The 16029-nt window shown below is 38.8% G+C and overlaps 1 protein-coding gene across 1 annotated transcript in view; it reads right to left on the minus strand.

Moving 5' to 3' along the window:
- SEMA3E (semaphorin 3E) overlaps positions 1-16029 on the minus strand; it is a 175859-nt gene that overhangs the window by 61381 nt on the left and 98449 nt on the right. Inside the window, exon 2 of the mRNA XM_080392038.1 lies at positions 9278-9438. Coding sequence (XP_080248164.1) covers positions 9278-9438 — 161 coding nt within the window. The remainder of the gene's footprint in view (positions 1-9277; positions 9439-16029) is intronic.

Here is a 16029-nt window from a genome sequence, read left to right on the forward strand (position 1 = left end):
GAAAGACTCATAGAACTGAATCACAGAACTATAGAAGAGTCCAGGTTGGAAGGGACCTCAAAAGATCATCTGGTCCAACCTTTCATGGGAAAGGGAGCCTAGATGAGATTATCTAGCATTCTGTCCTATCATATCTTTAAAACATCCAGTGACAGAGACTCCACCATGTCCCTGGGGAGGCTGTTTCAGTAATTGATTGTTATCACTGTAAAAAATTCCTTGATAATCTCCTAGTGCAACTTGTACAACAGCTGTTTCCCCTTGTCTTCTTCTTGTGGTTCCTTGTGAAGAGAGAGCTTCTGTCCTCATTGTAGCTGCCCTTAAAGTACTGGAATACTGTGATGAGTTCCCGTGAACCTTCTCATCTCCAAGGAGAAAAAGATTCCTTCAGTCTTGCCTTGTAAGGCACATTTTTCAGCATTTTGATAATCTTTGTGGCCCTCCTTTGGACCCTTCCCTATTTATCCACAACTTTATTAAATTCTGGGGACCAGAACCAGCCACAGTACGCCAGGTGAGGGCTGACAAGCGCTGAATGGGATGATCATGTCTATATATCTGCAAGTAATGCCCCTGCAGGTGCAGCCCAGGACCCAATTTGCCTTCACTGGTGCAGCGGTGCACTGATGACTAGTGTCCAGTTTGTCCACCAAGACCCCTGGGTCCCATCCAGCAAGGCTGCTCCCCAGCCACACAGATCCCAGCCTGTACTGGCCTCTTTGGTTATGTTGTCCCAGGTGCCAGACTTAGAACTTGTCTTTATACTTGACTCATCATACTATATACACACTTTTCATGGTATGTTATAAAGTTTAATCAAGTTTCTGTTAGCATTTGGACATTTTTAAAGTAAAATATTCCCGTTTTAGTTTTAAATAGCTATAAAAGTTTACAATGAGGTAAGAATATTTTTTTTGTTAAACTATAACTGCTTGGCTTAGGAAAACTCACCAAACTTAATACTAGTCAACAGAATTTAAAGGAAGTTAATATATGGAACATTTTATATAAATTCAGTAGAAACATCTCTGCTAAATTGTCAGTGACTTTCAACACAGAATATTAATTTTGAAGTACTGATATGCTGCTTCAAATGACAGTAAAGAAAATGTTTACAGTGAAGTTAATGAAGGTCAGCAATTAACATCATGGGAGAAGGATTGGCTCTTCACAGTCAATTACTAGAAGTGAAGCCAAATTACACATGCAAGGTTTGTTTCAGCTACCCACTGTATAAAATTTATGTTTCATTCCAGATGTGTGATTTGTGTGGATGAAAACAATGTTAAACAATGACTGAGCAGACTGGAATGATTACTTCATTTCTTAGAACTTTTAAAAATTAAACCAGAAACATGTTCATGTCAGTGATATCAGGCTTGGCTGAAACCAGCTAAGTATCAAAAAATTGATGTAATGATTAAGACATTTTTGTCAATACTCCACACACAAATTATTTTTCTATCTGGAAAACATATTACAGTTCTTCTGCTAGGCTTTTTTCTTCCTTTTTTTGTAATTGAGTAAACTTATTTTTCTTGAAATAATTCTAACCCAGGGAAAATCTAGGGATAAATCTTAAGAAAAGTAAATTGCAAGAGAAGTGGGGATAAATTAAAATCCTAGAGGCCTAGTACTTAAATGCAGGAGGTCGGCTATATGTTATTCTTGTCAGCTTCAGCAGTATGTCAGTGTTTAGGTCTCAATGCACAAATCAGGCCACCTGTGCTGAGACACCATCTAAATACTACAAGGGACCTAAAATTCATTCAGAACATTTGTTTTCAGTCAGGTGGTCTTATAGTCATCTGTGTATGAACTCTCATCGAGTCTTCCCATTGCTGCTGGGTAGTCTGGGGAGGTACCTGGACTCTGCTGAACTCCCATGAGGGCACTCATCCAGTCCCCTGGTCAGACCATTCCTGGTTCGTTCAGTGCAAAATTCAGGGTCTGCAGTCATTTATTTTACTCACTGGTCAAGGTTAAACAGACAAAAGTCTGTCCTTAACTCGAAAGCCTAGAAGATAGGGGATATGAACTCTAGGATCTCCTAAGCCTAAAAGTTTGAAGTCACAGCTCCTGGTTCCCAAAGAAATGTTCTAACTAGCAGGCCAAAACGGGGACTTTTGCTCATATAAGGTGTAGGTGGCTTCTAAGAACACAGAAACCACAGAGGGAATAAAACACTTGACTCTGTAACCTAATATTAAATACATTGTGTGTAGGTGATTATTTTTGCATTTGGATACTTAGTCCCAGTGCTATTGAAAATATTTTATATGCTCATTTTCCACTTAAGACATACTGAATCAAATGCATACACAGAATTGAGAAAAAAAGCCAAAGAGGTAACCCAATGCCCCTGCTTTGCCTGGAATGTTGAAGAACAGCTGTGGTGTAAGTAATAAGGATTTGGACCTTAGCACAGTTATGGAATGAATCATAGAGTCATAGAATTTGGGGTTTAGTCATGGAGTTTGGGTTGGAAGAGACCTTTAAAGATCAACAAGTTCCTACCCCTCTGCCAGGAGCAGGGACACCTTTTGTCAGATCAGGTTACTCAAAACCCCATCCAGCCTGACCTTGAAAAATCCCAATGACAGGACAGCCGAAACTTCTCTGGGCAACCTGTTCCACTGTCCCACCAGCTTCATCATAAAAATTTTCTTCTTTATATCTAATCTAAATCTGCCCTCTTTCAGTTTAAAACCTTTGTCTCTTGTCCTGTCATTACAGGCCCTGCTAAAAAGTCTCTCTTTTTCTTATAAGCCCCATTCACAAATTATTGAAAGGCCATAATAAGGTGTCTCCAGAGCTGAAAAACCCCAACTCTCTGAGTCTTTCTTCATAAAAGAAGTGTTCCAGCTCTGACTATTTTTATGACCTTCCTCTGGACCCCCTCTAACAGGTCTGTGTCTTTAAACTGGAGACCCCAGGGCTGGGTGCAGTGCTCCAGGCAGGGTCTCATGACAGCAGAGCGAAGGGGCAGAATCACCTCCCTCAACCTGCTGGCTACGCTTCTTGTGATGCAGCACAGCATATGGTTGGCTTTCTGGGCTGCAAGTGCACGTTGCCAGCTCATTGTCTACTTTTTTGTCCACCAAGATCCCCAAGTCCTTCTCTGCAGGGCTGCTCTCAATGCGTTCATCCCCAAGTCTGCACTGACGCTGGTAATTGCCCCAACCCAAGTGCAGGACCTTGCACCTGTCTTTGCTGGACCCCACGAGGTTGTCATGGGCCTACTCCTCAAGCCTGACAAGGTCCCTCTGGATGGCACCCCTTTCCTCTAGTGAAACAATTTCACCGCTCAGCTTGGTGTCATCCGCAAAGTTGCTGAGGGTGCACTCAATCCCACTGTCTCTGTTGGTGGTGAAGATATTAAATAACATTGGTGTCAGTGCAGACCCTTGAGGGACACAAGTCATTACTGGTTTCCACTTGGATGTTAAGCCATTTACTGCAACTCTTTGGACATGGCCACCCAGCCAACTCCTTATCCATCTAATAATCCATCCATGAAATCCATATCTCTCTAATTTAGAGATAAGAATGTTGTAGAGTATCATATCAAAGACCTTACAGAAGTCCAGGTAGATGATGTGTAGCTATTTCCTTTTCCACTCCATTGTAGAAGACCACTAGTTTAGTCAGACACGATTTGTCCTTGGTGAAGCTGTGTTGGTTGTCCCTAATGACCTCCTTGTCTTCCATAAGTTTTGACAAATCTTCCAGGAGGATCTGTTCTGTGATGTGGGGTGTGTGTACAAACCTCTTGCAGAGGAGATGGAGGGCTTTGCTCTAATCAAAAGGCTGATGTGTAACAGGAGCTACCCTCTGTCCCTTTATCTACCACTGCCACTAGGCACCTGCTTTCCAAAGTGACTCCTGCACAAATCCTTCCACCAACAAAGCCCTGGTTCTGTATGGGTTCAGCCATATGCATATTCCCTATTGGGATACGTATAATGGGACTCATCTTAGCAAAAGATGCCTAACAGAAGGAGTAAGAAAGGCAGACATCTCTGTACCTTTTCTGCAGGTTGTATAGAGGTGTAGGAATCTTGGATGCTCGTAGTGAATTGCATACCTCTAAGACAAGTTCATGTTAATTGCCTGAAGTAGAGTAGATAGGTCTGAATTATGACTTTAGTAATGTATGTGAGTCTCCTGAAGAGAATTTTCTATCCAGGAATCATTTTTTAAGACTCATAATTCTTACAAAACTTGTAAGTCTTAACATAAATGAGCACTGAGATTTTAATCTCTTCAAGATTATTTTGGAGACTAAAAAAACCTCTGCATATCAGATTTGCTATCTTACAAAATTTCAAAATTTGATTTTACATGCTTCTTGGGTCTAAACACAGTAGTCAAAAATGTGTATAGTAAAAAATGTTCTGCAAAACAAAACTCCAATATTTTATTGTTTTTAATTTGGAAAACTTCATGAGGATTTCTTAGCTCAGTTGAAATGACTGAGAAGAGCTGCTCAGTCTGTTACAATCATTTGCAAAGAAATCTACAGTAAGTGTCTCAAGTAATATTTACCAAGGTGTATTTACTCTACTTAAATATATTTGTGTAATTATTGCTGTTTTACTTAAGTAGCATAACATAAGCTGTGTTTGCATTGCATGGAAGTTCTGATATTAATTATCTGCAATGGTAGCCTTTAACCTGCCATTATTTTTCCTGATGTTTATGCTTTAGAGTTATGACAACTTCCAGCTTTAACTTTGAATTGATACTTTGCCAGGATTACAATCTTTTGGCAAGCTGTCAATAAGCATTGTTGGGAATTTTTCCTGTGCATCTGGACTGGAATAATATCACACTAACACACATTTCACTGGGCTGCATGCTTGCCATAATTATTGGCTTGGACATAATTTTCCAAAACTTTTCACCCTGCAGGTTACTGTGAATTAAATTTTTAAATTGCTCGTTTAGTGATATTTTCTCATCTCGCACTATAACGTTATCATCCTTGAGACCTGGATGATGTAATTTTAGTGCTGTAAAAGACAGAAAACCTACTTTTAAATGCACTTCTCATGGGAAAAAATGAAATTATAAGGCAGTACATACAACAGCTACTGTGCAAATTCAGATACAGGGAAAACTTTAATTGGAGCTGCAATGCTAATAAGTGTCTCCAAATAGCTTCCTTATTCAGTCACTAGCCTCAAAAAACAAGATAGTGTGTATCTAATGAAAACTAATTTCAAGAAATTACATGAGCTTTATAATGCTTCAGGGCAATTTAGACTACTCTGTAAGCTAGACTGAACTCCAGTATATGACAGAGCAATTGAGCAATTCAGCTATCCCATCCCTGGTTTAAGTCAATGAATAGTGCTTAATTAACACATAACTTGTGCTTGGCTGAAGCATAAATTCTGCAAAAATATCTGGTTATGACTGGGTACTATATACATTTGTCAACAAATTCATAACCACCTTGCCTCCTGGGAGGTAATTCCAATGGATAACCAACCTCACTGCTAAATTGTGTGCTTTGTATTTCAGTTTGAATATACATACATTCCTACCCAGTATTCAAAGGAGATACAAGCAAGCCCTGCTCTTGCAGACTTGTGTTCAGCCAGCTCTGAAGAGGAAATATAGCTAGCTTTGCTAGAAGCTGGGTATATTATAGGGGCTGTATCGTTCATTACGGCAGAGACACAAGTCTTAACCCGGAGGCATCTCATACTAGGTCAGAAACAGCCCATGGAGCTCTACCTGCACAAACCGATTTACAGAAGTTGGAAGGCTTCTTTTCCGAGCAAGGCCTTCATAAGCACTTTGAACCAGAAGCTAGGAAGAAAGAATATCTGTAAGGAGTTTGTGGACAAATAGGAAGTGTAGTTTATTTTCATTCCAACAAAAGATGAAAAGTAGAAACAAAGGTCGTCCTTTTCTAAGAGCTATTAGATCAGTGGCGATGAACTACTGGCATTGGTTCAAGCCTGCTCTTAACAAAGATCTGCTCTGGCACCAATTACAATGAAGTGAAATGCTTTTTAAAATAAATTTGGCACCAGATATCAAAGAAAATTTTCTATCAGTGTGTTAGAACATTACGAGCCTTAAAGACTTTGGAACAAATCCCAAATATGTGTAAAGTTTGATCCCAAAGGTGATGTGAAAGGGAATGAGAACTTAGGGAAAGCAAAGGTCATGTGGAGGGTATCTCTGAAGCTTTGGCTTTACATCAGGTTTCAAGTACTTCTACAGCTTTAATTCTCTGTAAATATTGATATCCACATTTCATCATCTTCCTCATTCTGTCTACTATTAGTGTTAGGGCATTCTTCATGTAGAAACCAAGGCGCATGAGTAACTTGTTTCAAAAACTTAAGATATGTTAAACACTGTAAGCAAGGGTGTATTATAAGAAAGGAGAGATACAAAGAGTACAATAAAATGTAAAGTAAGCAAGAGAAATATAATTTGACCAATGGAGAAGTGAGAATCTCTTTGTCCAAGATGACATGGAAGGTCTATGCCACAGTTGAGAGCTGAACCTGAATCTCTGGATTCCTCAGTCAATGCAAGAACAACAGTAGTAGTTTTGTTCCCTGATTTTTTTACCCCCATTTTGTGTGTATCTTGTCTTTACTGGATATGAAAAGTTGTCAAGATAATACATGCCTAAAGTAATTTTGGTAGATTTATACATAAACATCTAATAGCTTCTGTGAAAAAGCTATAATCTACACTTCAGTGTGCTGCTTTGTATTTGAAAACTGAAGGGAATTGAACCTTAAGAAAAAATGTAGCCAATTAAATGCAGATTTATAGGATGCATACCTCATATGCATCACAAGTTGAGTTTTTTGGAAATGCTGGATTACTTTGGCAGTCAATGGGTCTCAATGAAAAAGAATTTTATGTCCACTCAGCATTTGTTGTTTTTCTTTTGGGGGACTTCTAATATGGCTGCTAGAACTGAATGACTAGGTGTTTTTCAGCAGAAGGGATATATCTCTAACTGGCACTGGGTTTTAGTTTGGTTTTTAGAAAGCACATTCATAGTCCAAACTGTGGAGAAAGGGATGGCAATGAAATAAAACACATGAACTGTTTTCTAGAACACAGAAGATGAAAAAAAATTATGTGAATCTGCCCCAAACTACCAACTTTATGAACCATCTCTTTTGCAGGTAGTCACCCTGGTTACCAGAGAGAGAATAAAACCCAAGAGCTTGCCTCCACTCCTATACTTTCACTAGATTGTAACTGGTGTTTTAGATTAATTAAGCTAAAGTCCTCAATGTGAAAGAAAAAGGCCAAAGGCTAACCAACACACAGTTAAAGACAGATTAATGAAGAACTTTGGTAATAATGAATCAACCAGTCACTCAATTCCAGGAACTTCCCCCAGTGTATCTCAGTAATTAAGCTCTCATATATAACATAAACGTCTCATTCCACACTTTTGCTGCTCGCACTGTAAGATGATCAAGTTTTCCCTTTAGCTATTACTGAATGACATCTGCACCGAGTGAACGCTGGGAAAAGGGAAAAGTATCTTGACATTTGTATTGAAGGGAGCTAAGTCCCAGCGAGGTCATGTTTCTAAGCATGCTAAGTCAAGCTTCACTTATTCCAGTTTCTCATCTTTTGCACGTCATAAAAGCAGGCAAGAAAGGTTTCCATTAGTTTGTCATACTCTGCACACAGGTCTCAAGACAAGGAGTATGGTTTCAGAGTAAATGGCTGATTTTCCATCTGACACAAGGAGAACGACAAACTTCAAGAGTGTGTTCAGACAGGTCAATGGTGGGCGGACAGAAGCATCAAGTGCTCTATCTTGTCATCTTTCCTCATTAAGATTTACTGCCAAACGGGGAAGAAGAATGGGGGTCGGGGGGAAAGCTTATTTTACAGAAACAATTGCTTCCTAAATGTTTTCATATCCCTGAGCTCTAATATCTTGTCACAGGATATTAATAAATATTATCACATGGAAAAGGAGTTAACTCGTATCTCACTGTGGAGGAACAAGGCTCAGTATGTAATATTGCTCTCTGGGGAGTTAATTTGTTGATTTTTTTCTCTTTTTCTTTTTAAAAAATAAATAGATTCTCAAATGGCCTCTCTGAGTATATTAATTTCCCCATATCTAGGATTGCCTTTCCCAAACATTTATAAAAAGGATAAAGTGTATTATATCTGCTTGCAGTAGTGGAACTTGCTAATTACACTTGCAGATAAGCATGGTTGCTTAGGGTAAAGTTGACCAGAGTGTTGGCATGAGAACAGTGATACTCACAACAAGGGGGCAGAAAGAAAAGAGTTTGAAACATTAGTGATCAACGCAGCATAGATCAACAAAAATCATATTTCACCAGAGAGCTTTGTTTTGTTATTCACTTTCTCATTCATTTACTGATTTGAGAATGAATGAAATTACATCAAAACATGTTGGAAAAAAATAAAAAGTAGGTAATGAAACCACTGAAATATTTCAAGACATTGTTTATCCACAGTCAAGATGGTTGAGAGAGGAGCAATGCTCCAACCAGCTTCCTTTGCCACTGTATGCTTCCGATCCTAGCTGCCAAGGGCAGAAATGAGTAAGGAAGCCAAGGCTCACACCAGCTTAGACTCCAGCCTCTCCACTTCAATTACCAGTTTGCTGATCAATTTCTTTTTCTATGATGTACCAAGGTCTCTGGTAGGCTTATGACTTAAATCACCTTTCTCCCACAGACCACTGAGTAGAGTTCAAATGCCACTTTCAGCCACTACTTAATAGTACCTCTGGCTCAAACCAATGCAAAATCCAGTTTCCAAAGAAGGCTAAAAGTTAGCTGCATGGTTCGTGCTGCTGTTGAAAACTTCTTATAGTTTATGTAGTAATTAATTTTTAAATTTCTTTTCTTTTTCTTTTTTTAATTTTTTCTTTTCAGCTGTAGGAAAGTCCCCCACAAATACCAGGGAGAAATTATTCCTTGATAATATAGCAGAGATACAGTAATCAGGTATGCACAAAGTGTGAGATGCTCTAAAATCTGTAAACACACTGAAAAACAGTGAGAAATAGTTATACGACCCCCAGATCTCTTTACCTAGAGTGAGACTTATGGGTTATTACTGGGGAGAAAATGGTAATTAGTGTATTTTTCTTAAATATAAACATGACCTTAAAGTTCATGCACAAAACATCCACAAAAACTCCATTATCTCATTTCCAGTCATGCAAACTGTTATTCTGTGCTACACATTATGATATGAAGGGACTAATATATATAGCTTTTTACTCCACCTCTCGGTAGTTGTCGCTGACTCGGTCCAAACTGAGGGAATACAAGAGGTCTCTTCCTCCCACGAACAGTCGCTCTTGATACTCATCCAGCAGCATTATGTGAAGACCAAGATATCCAAATGGGCTACGAAAGACTGACGTCCTGTTTAAATCCCAGAGCTCTGAAATACAATCAGAGTGTGTGTGATAAATACCAAACAGCTTAGCTTCCATGGCTTCATTTTCATATCCTCCTAGGGAACTAGACAAGAAGTGTGGGACGTTAAAATGCTAATTGTATAATCTTTGAGTAAGAAAGAGACACAAAGCACTTGGGAACAAGTTTTAGAACAAGCCAGCTATCCAGGACATTGTGTATGAATCTTTACATCATTTTCATGCTCAAAGTATCATGAGATGGGGAAGGGTGAAATAATTTTTCTCCTTAACATTTTCTGAAAGGGAAAAAACACTGCTTAGGACATTAACTGCAAGTGGGAAAAAAATGAATGAATTGATGGAAACTGAAAAAAATTACTGGAAATTGTCTCCTTTTCTTTCCTTCAGGTATGTCAAACTGCAGCTTTTTACTGTATGCACAACGTTCTGGTTTTGGTTTTGGGGGGAACGAGGTTGCATTTTTTAAGCCCAGTGCTATCTCCACTCAGTTCACTGAAAATATTGCCTCTGACTTCAGTGAGAACAGTATGGAATCTGTGAAATGTGCATTCATAATTTTCCAAGCAGTTAGTGATTTTGTCAAGAAATACACTGACTAGGTAAGGGGAGCTGGGGCTTAGCTTCATGTGATCCAGGCTAAAGTCAAGTCCACAGTGAAAGGGAAATTAATCCTGGATAATGTTGCAGAAACTTGGAATCAGGCATCAGGAAGGAAGGAAGAGTCAAGCACAGTGGTCTTTCTGCACTCTTGAGTAGATGGTGCAGAGCACAGCCCAGCTCACAGCAGGTCAGAAAAGCTGGAAACCATTTTGCCATTGAGAAACCTCAAAAGAAGTCACTGGAGAGTAGCCTGAGACTGCCTCTGAAACAGCAGATCCAGGGCTGGGGGAAAAGAACTCTGTTTCTATGTCTATATTGTGCCAAATTGCTTCATTTTGAAGAAAACTTGGTAAAAGCCACTAAATTAGCTTATCCTTACAGCTATCCTTAAGCATAAGTTTTCCAATTGTTTGGATGTGGCCCAGAAGCTGTTGTTGGAAGAAGTGGGGTTGTCCCAGAGCTAATGAAGACAACAAATGGGCCCTCATTCTGTTTGGGGTAGAGGTTTCTGCTCATGTGCCACACCAGCAGTTATGTTCATTCATCCATGCTGCACCTTCTCAGCCAGACAGAGGCCACAGCTGATCTTCTGCAAGAGCACTGGTTCTACATGTCAACGAAAGTCCTCACGCATCCACTTGGATGCCATGTATGCACACCATCCATATATGCTGTCATTTGCAGAAATTGATGTGCACCTTTAACCTAAGAATGCAGCCATCAATAAGTACCAATAAGGTACCCAAATAATATACCACCAAAATTCATAATCACTATTAAAAAATTTCCTTATGTTCCCTGAAAAAAATGTGTTCCAAACCAATGAGGTTTGAAATCTGTATTTGAATTTGAATTTATTTTATCCACAAAAAGATTAGTGTGATCAATTTTCTTCATGAAATACCTTACTTGCATTCCAAGTCATAGAAAAGAGAAGAAATATCTTGAGCCAAAGCAAGAAATCTAACACTCAATAAGAATATATAATTTAATCCCACAAATTGCCACAAATTCTGTTCAATTTAAATTATTGCTTAAATTGCCTGTGTGAAGACAAGGGAATTTGGTAATATGCTAAATATGTTTTGCTCCATTTCTTAGGTAGGTTTGGTTCAGATCAACAGAGGCTGAAAGCAACTAGTTTTTGAAAGCTGCTTTCCTAGATGATAAAACTTATATCAAAAGAGTCATACTAAAAATTCAGCCTCACCATTGATGTCTTTCTTGAGTGATCTTCAAAAAGATTATATTAAATAGTTGTGGAGAATAATTTTAATATCTAGGGTTTCCATAATTATTTTTTGTATCAGTAGAGATCAAATCACTTTGTACGTGGGTGTGATTGGCCTCATTTCACAAGTGGAAAAACTAAGTGACAGGAAGATCATGATGAGCAGAACAAGAGTCTTTTTTGCCTAAGTGTTGCATACTTGAGCAGTGGACATATACACATCTTTTGACAGTGATACACTCAGCACAGGATTGCGTAGCAATGAGGACATGGCGCTTTCAAAACAAACTTCTCTTGCCAAGCAAATCCCACAGACTGCTGCTTCAGAAGAACATTGCTTGCTTCTGATCAGATTAGAAGTGAAATGAAAGAAGACCTAGAAATATTCTTTTGGTCCTAAATAAAGCCATTTTTTATCTGCAAGAATATAAAATATCCGATATATTTTATTTTTGAGTCAGTTTGAAGTGAAAAGAATGGCATTTTAAATTCTAGTTATATACAAGCCACCAAAAGATACTGTGATAGCTTCCCCTGATTTATTTCCACGTTGTCCTGAAGGCAAATTTTTCATAGATGAGACAACATTTCTTTACATAGATCAGAGATATCGCTCATGTTCTCAGGGAGAACACAAGGTGAACCGTCCTCTACCTAATTGTATAAACTGGTAACTACTCCTATAAGACTCATTCCCATGAAGTACACCTGCAACACTTATTGTCTTAAATAAATTTGAGAATATTAAACACCTTTCAAGATCAAACTTGTAAAAAGAGATATTTCTAGGTGTACCTCCAGTAAAGCTATACAGGCATGTTTTTGCCGTGGGTGTGGAGACAAGCACAGAGGTGAACCTGACATCTGGAAAGGCTGGAAAACACCAAGCAGTGGGACCTGGAGAATGATTTTGTTATTGAAACACAAATGTAGTGGTATTATGTAGTTCCTTTGAAAGGTACTAAGATTTCTGGACATTGTAGATTATCTGAGATATTAGGATAGTGTAGACAAATAGGATACAGCACCTTCTGAATGCCAGGAAAATGGGTGGGATATCTGGGAGTCTAAAATGGCACCAGATGCTTGTCATTTCTAGGCAAGTTGATCTCACCATGATGTGGCTGGATGTAAATGACCCAGGTTTTGAAGCAGTACAATGTCATTCACGTAGCGCTACACCCCTTCAGAAAAGCTGGTTGGCTTTGATGGAGCACTGCAGGAATGCAGCTGCACTGCTTCCAGACCTGAGCTGCTGCAGCCACAGGTTGCACAACCTTCACAGTCACCTAGTGAGTTGTTAGTTCATGGATTGTTGTACTTTGCAGTGTTGAGATACCCTCAGTCATTGAAATCAAGGCCCAGTTGGGAGTGAGGCAACTTTTCCCCAAATCTACCCTGTTACCTTGAAGAAGCAAGGGTCACCTTGGGACTAGAGTCCTCAAGGTGTCAGGAGTTGTGCTCCTGGTCATGCCAACACCCTTCATTTGAAAAATTCAATTTAGAACATGCCTAAACTTCAGCATAATTTAAAAAGAAGTTGTTCTTCTACCTAGTACTAGGATATAATAGCTACATATATGCTGAGCACATCTAGCACATTTACAAGATCAGGTGCAACTGCAATTTTCTTTGAGAACCTGGCCAGAGAAAAAATAGTGGTGCCTAACATTTTTAAAACACCTTAGTGGCTAAATCGGTCACCTGAGCAATAACAGACATGAGTTCAATTTCCTTTTCTAAATGAATTGAAACTCAGATATTCCTTTTTCCATAAAGAGGTCTGATCACAAACTATTAGCCACTAGATTGGTAGGGAAGGATGGATGCTTTCTCCATTTCCTGTTGAAGCTGTGCAACAAAACATTCAAGCTCCAGGAAGAGTGAACAAGCAGTAGTATGACTCTAATTTAGTAGCTAAATTGCTTTTCTGAGAAAGAAGTTTGGGCTGTAGTGCTCAATGTAGTCTATGCATTTTATATTAAACAGTTAGTGGATAAACTATATAAACTGTTCCAGCACATGGCTCTTCTCTCACATGGGAATGGGAAAATATTTCAGCTGAGTGAAACCCTTCCTTTTATTGAGTTTCTATAGATTTCTGTGACAAACAGCCCTTTCTCTATAAGGATTTTGTGGAAAGAAATAAAAAGCAAAAGAAAAAAGAGGATGACTTGTTCAGAGAGAATATATTGTTAGTGCTCAACACACAGAAAAGAGGCAAGATCTTTCCTACTCCTATCTTCTGGTAAAAACCAAGCTTCAAGTCTCCTCCGTGTACTGATCTCCAAATTTGAGAAAATGTTATTTAGCTTTTGTACTATACTATTTTGCCATTTTAATCTAAAAGCTCAGCACCATAACTAAACCCACACCATTACAGTACAAATTATATTTTACTCAACAAAGGAAAGACTGCTTCAATATTTACATATCCCTATACGGCACTTACCTGTGAAAGCCTTAAAGCAAGCCTGGGCTGCTAGATTACATTTCATAAGAGAACAAATCTTATTTCTTGCTGAAGGTTTGCTATCTGTCTTCCAGAGCTTGCTGGCAAATACTCAGGCTGATCTCGCCTACCACACTTCCTCCTGAAGCACATCTACTTTGGTGAACATATTCATATTATATGCTCTCTGACAAGGTGGATTCTATTAGCCATATGTCAAGCAATGTTAATTGTATTTGTAATTGCTAATTTCTTAAACGTTTTAATGATCAGTATGTAATCCTTTCTAACTCTGAAGATTGTGTTAAAACAACCATTTCTTCTATTACCAAAAAAAAAAAAAAGTAGTCACCTTTTTATTATGTTATGTTGATATTTTAAAAATAGAAATGTTGGATAACTAAAATATGCTTACAACATTAAATGCAAAAGTCTCACTGCTGCTCCACAGCAGCCAGCGTTTAGTAAGACTGCATTTATAACAGGTACTCAGAAATTAAGCACACAGTAACACATAACTTTGAATCTTGAATATAAGCAAATATCACTATTATTTTTTTTCCTCATGGTGTGACAAAGCTGCTGTTTCCCTGCTCTGTTTTTCATAGCACGGTATCCTCACAACTGTGCAAGTCTATTGCTTTTGCCCTTTTTTGCCCTCATAAAAATCTTTGGTTCCCCTTTTAAATTCTGGAGAAATATGGTCTCACCTCCCACACTACTTCGTGCTGCAGAACATTCTTACAGCAAAGATGTTTTCCAGATGCAGGACACTGACAAATGACTCTGGCGCTTTGAGCAGGCTGAGTACATGAGGTGGACATCTCAGCGCGGCTTTACAGGAGGGGGCAGCGACAGGGGTTGCCTCCTGTCCACATCAATAATGTAAAAGGCCCCAGATATAAAGTCTATGTAATGTGAACATCTGAATAACATTTTATGCTTCCAATTATCAGCCTAGTCCTGGAAGATAATTTTTACAGTGGAACTAGTTTTATAAGAATTTGGTGAGCCTGATGTGATTTGAGTTTGTTCAGCTTTTTGCTATATAGCTGAACAAGTGATAACCAAATCTGCTGGCATGTGACAAGAAAGGGACAGAAACAAAAAGGAGGAAACCCAAAAAAGAGACATAGAGGAGAGCTTGAAATATCTGTGATGCAGTTTGCGAGGTACAGGTTAATAGTGAGATCAGGCAATGGAAGTCTCCTTCAGTTTTAAGCCACCAGTACTTCAAGGCAGATAACTATTCAAGGGTACTTTAAAGAGTCATCCATCACAAGGGCAAAAATATAATCTTACAGGTGGCTGGATCTTTCTTACAAGGTCAAGAACTCTAACTGGCAATATTCTATATAGAATTGGTAACAGGAGGCAGAAGTTTTCTTCCCCAGGAAAAAAAATAGAGACCAAAACTCACCCACCAAAACCTACGCTGCTGAATATGAGATAATGTGTTAGCAATTTTTACTTTCCTGTTCTCACAGCCATCAGTCATCTTTATCACTGCAAAAATAATTATGGAGTCATAATAGTGATTGCCAGGTAGTGGAGGGATACATTACCCCAGGTGAACCAGTGACCAGCTGAACCTGTTGAGCAACAGAAAATGGGACAGAGTAAACTGGCCAGAGGTGGCTGAAATCAGTGCTGCTGCATGAGATGTGCTGGCAAAATCTGAGCCAAGGACAGTAATGGCAGAATTAATTGCAAAGAGCACAATAAAAAAAAAAAAAAAAAGTGTTGGTAGTAATAATGCTGGAAGTTGCCCCGATACTTTAAAACGCAGTTCTTAAGCTATTTCAGTATCTTGTTTGGGGAACATGAATCAGTAGGAGATGAAAGTCTGTGAGGGAGGCTGAAATATGAACTTTCACTGCTTGAGGTTTTATCTATGTGGCAGCCAGGCAGTGGCCTCAGAAACTTGGCAGGGTAGGAGACGGAAAGCAAAGCCTAGTAATGACAAGCAAAACCCCATTAGTCCATAACTACTCTTACGTGGTTCAGTCTCTGCTCTTAACAGCAGGTGAGTTTGGCTATCTAGCTGTATTTGGAGAACATAATTGGTTTCATGAAGGGAGCTGGTCCAGCAAAGTCCATGAATAATTTTGCTTGTTTGGTGCTTTTCCTCAGAATGTGTGGATCTAGTGATGAAAATTATAGTGAAAAATTCAAACAAAGAACTTTCCCTGTGAGTTTGTTCAAGTTACAGAGGCAAAAGTTTCTGAAATTAAAAGACACAGTTTGGGGAGGCAAGAATATTTTCGATCAGTATGCAATACAAAACTCTCTTCCCTTTTTCTTTTCTCA

The sequence above is a fragment of the Falco punctatus genome (genome assembly GCF_963210335.1).
Source record: "Falco punctatus genome assembly, chromosome: 6".
NCBI lineage: Eukaryota > Metazoa > Chordata > Aves > Falconiformes > Falconidae > Falco > Falco punctatus.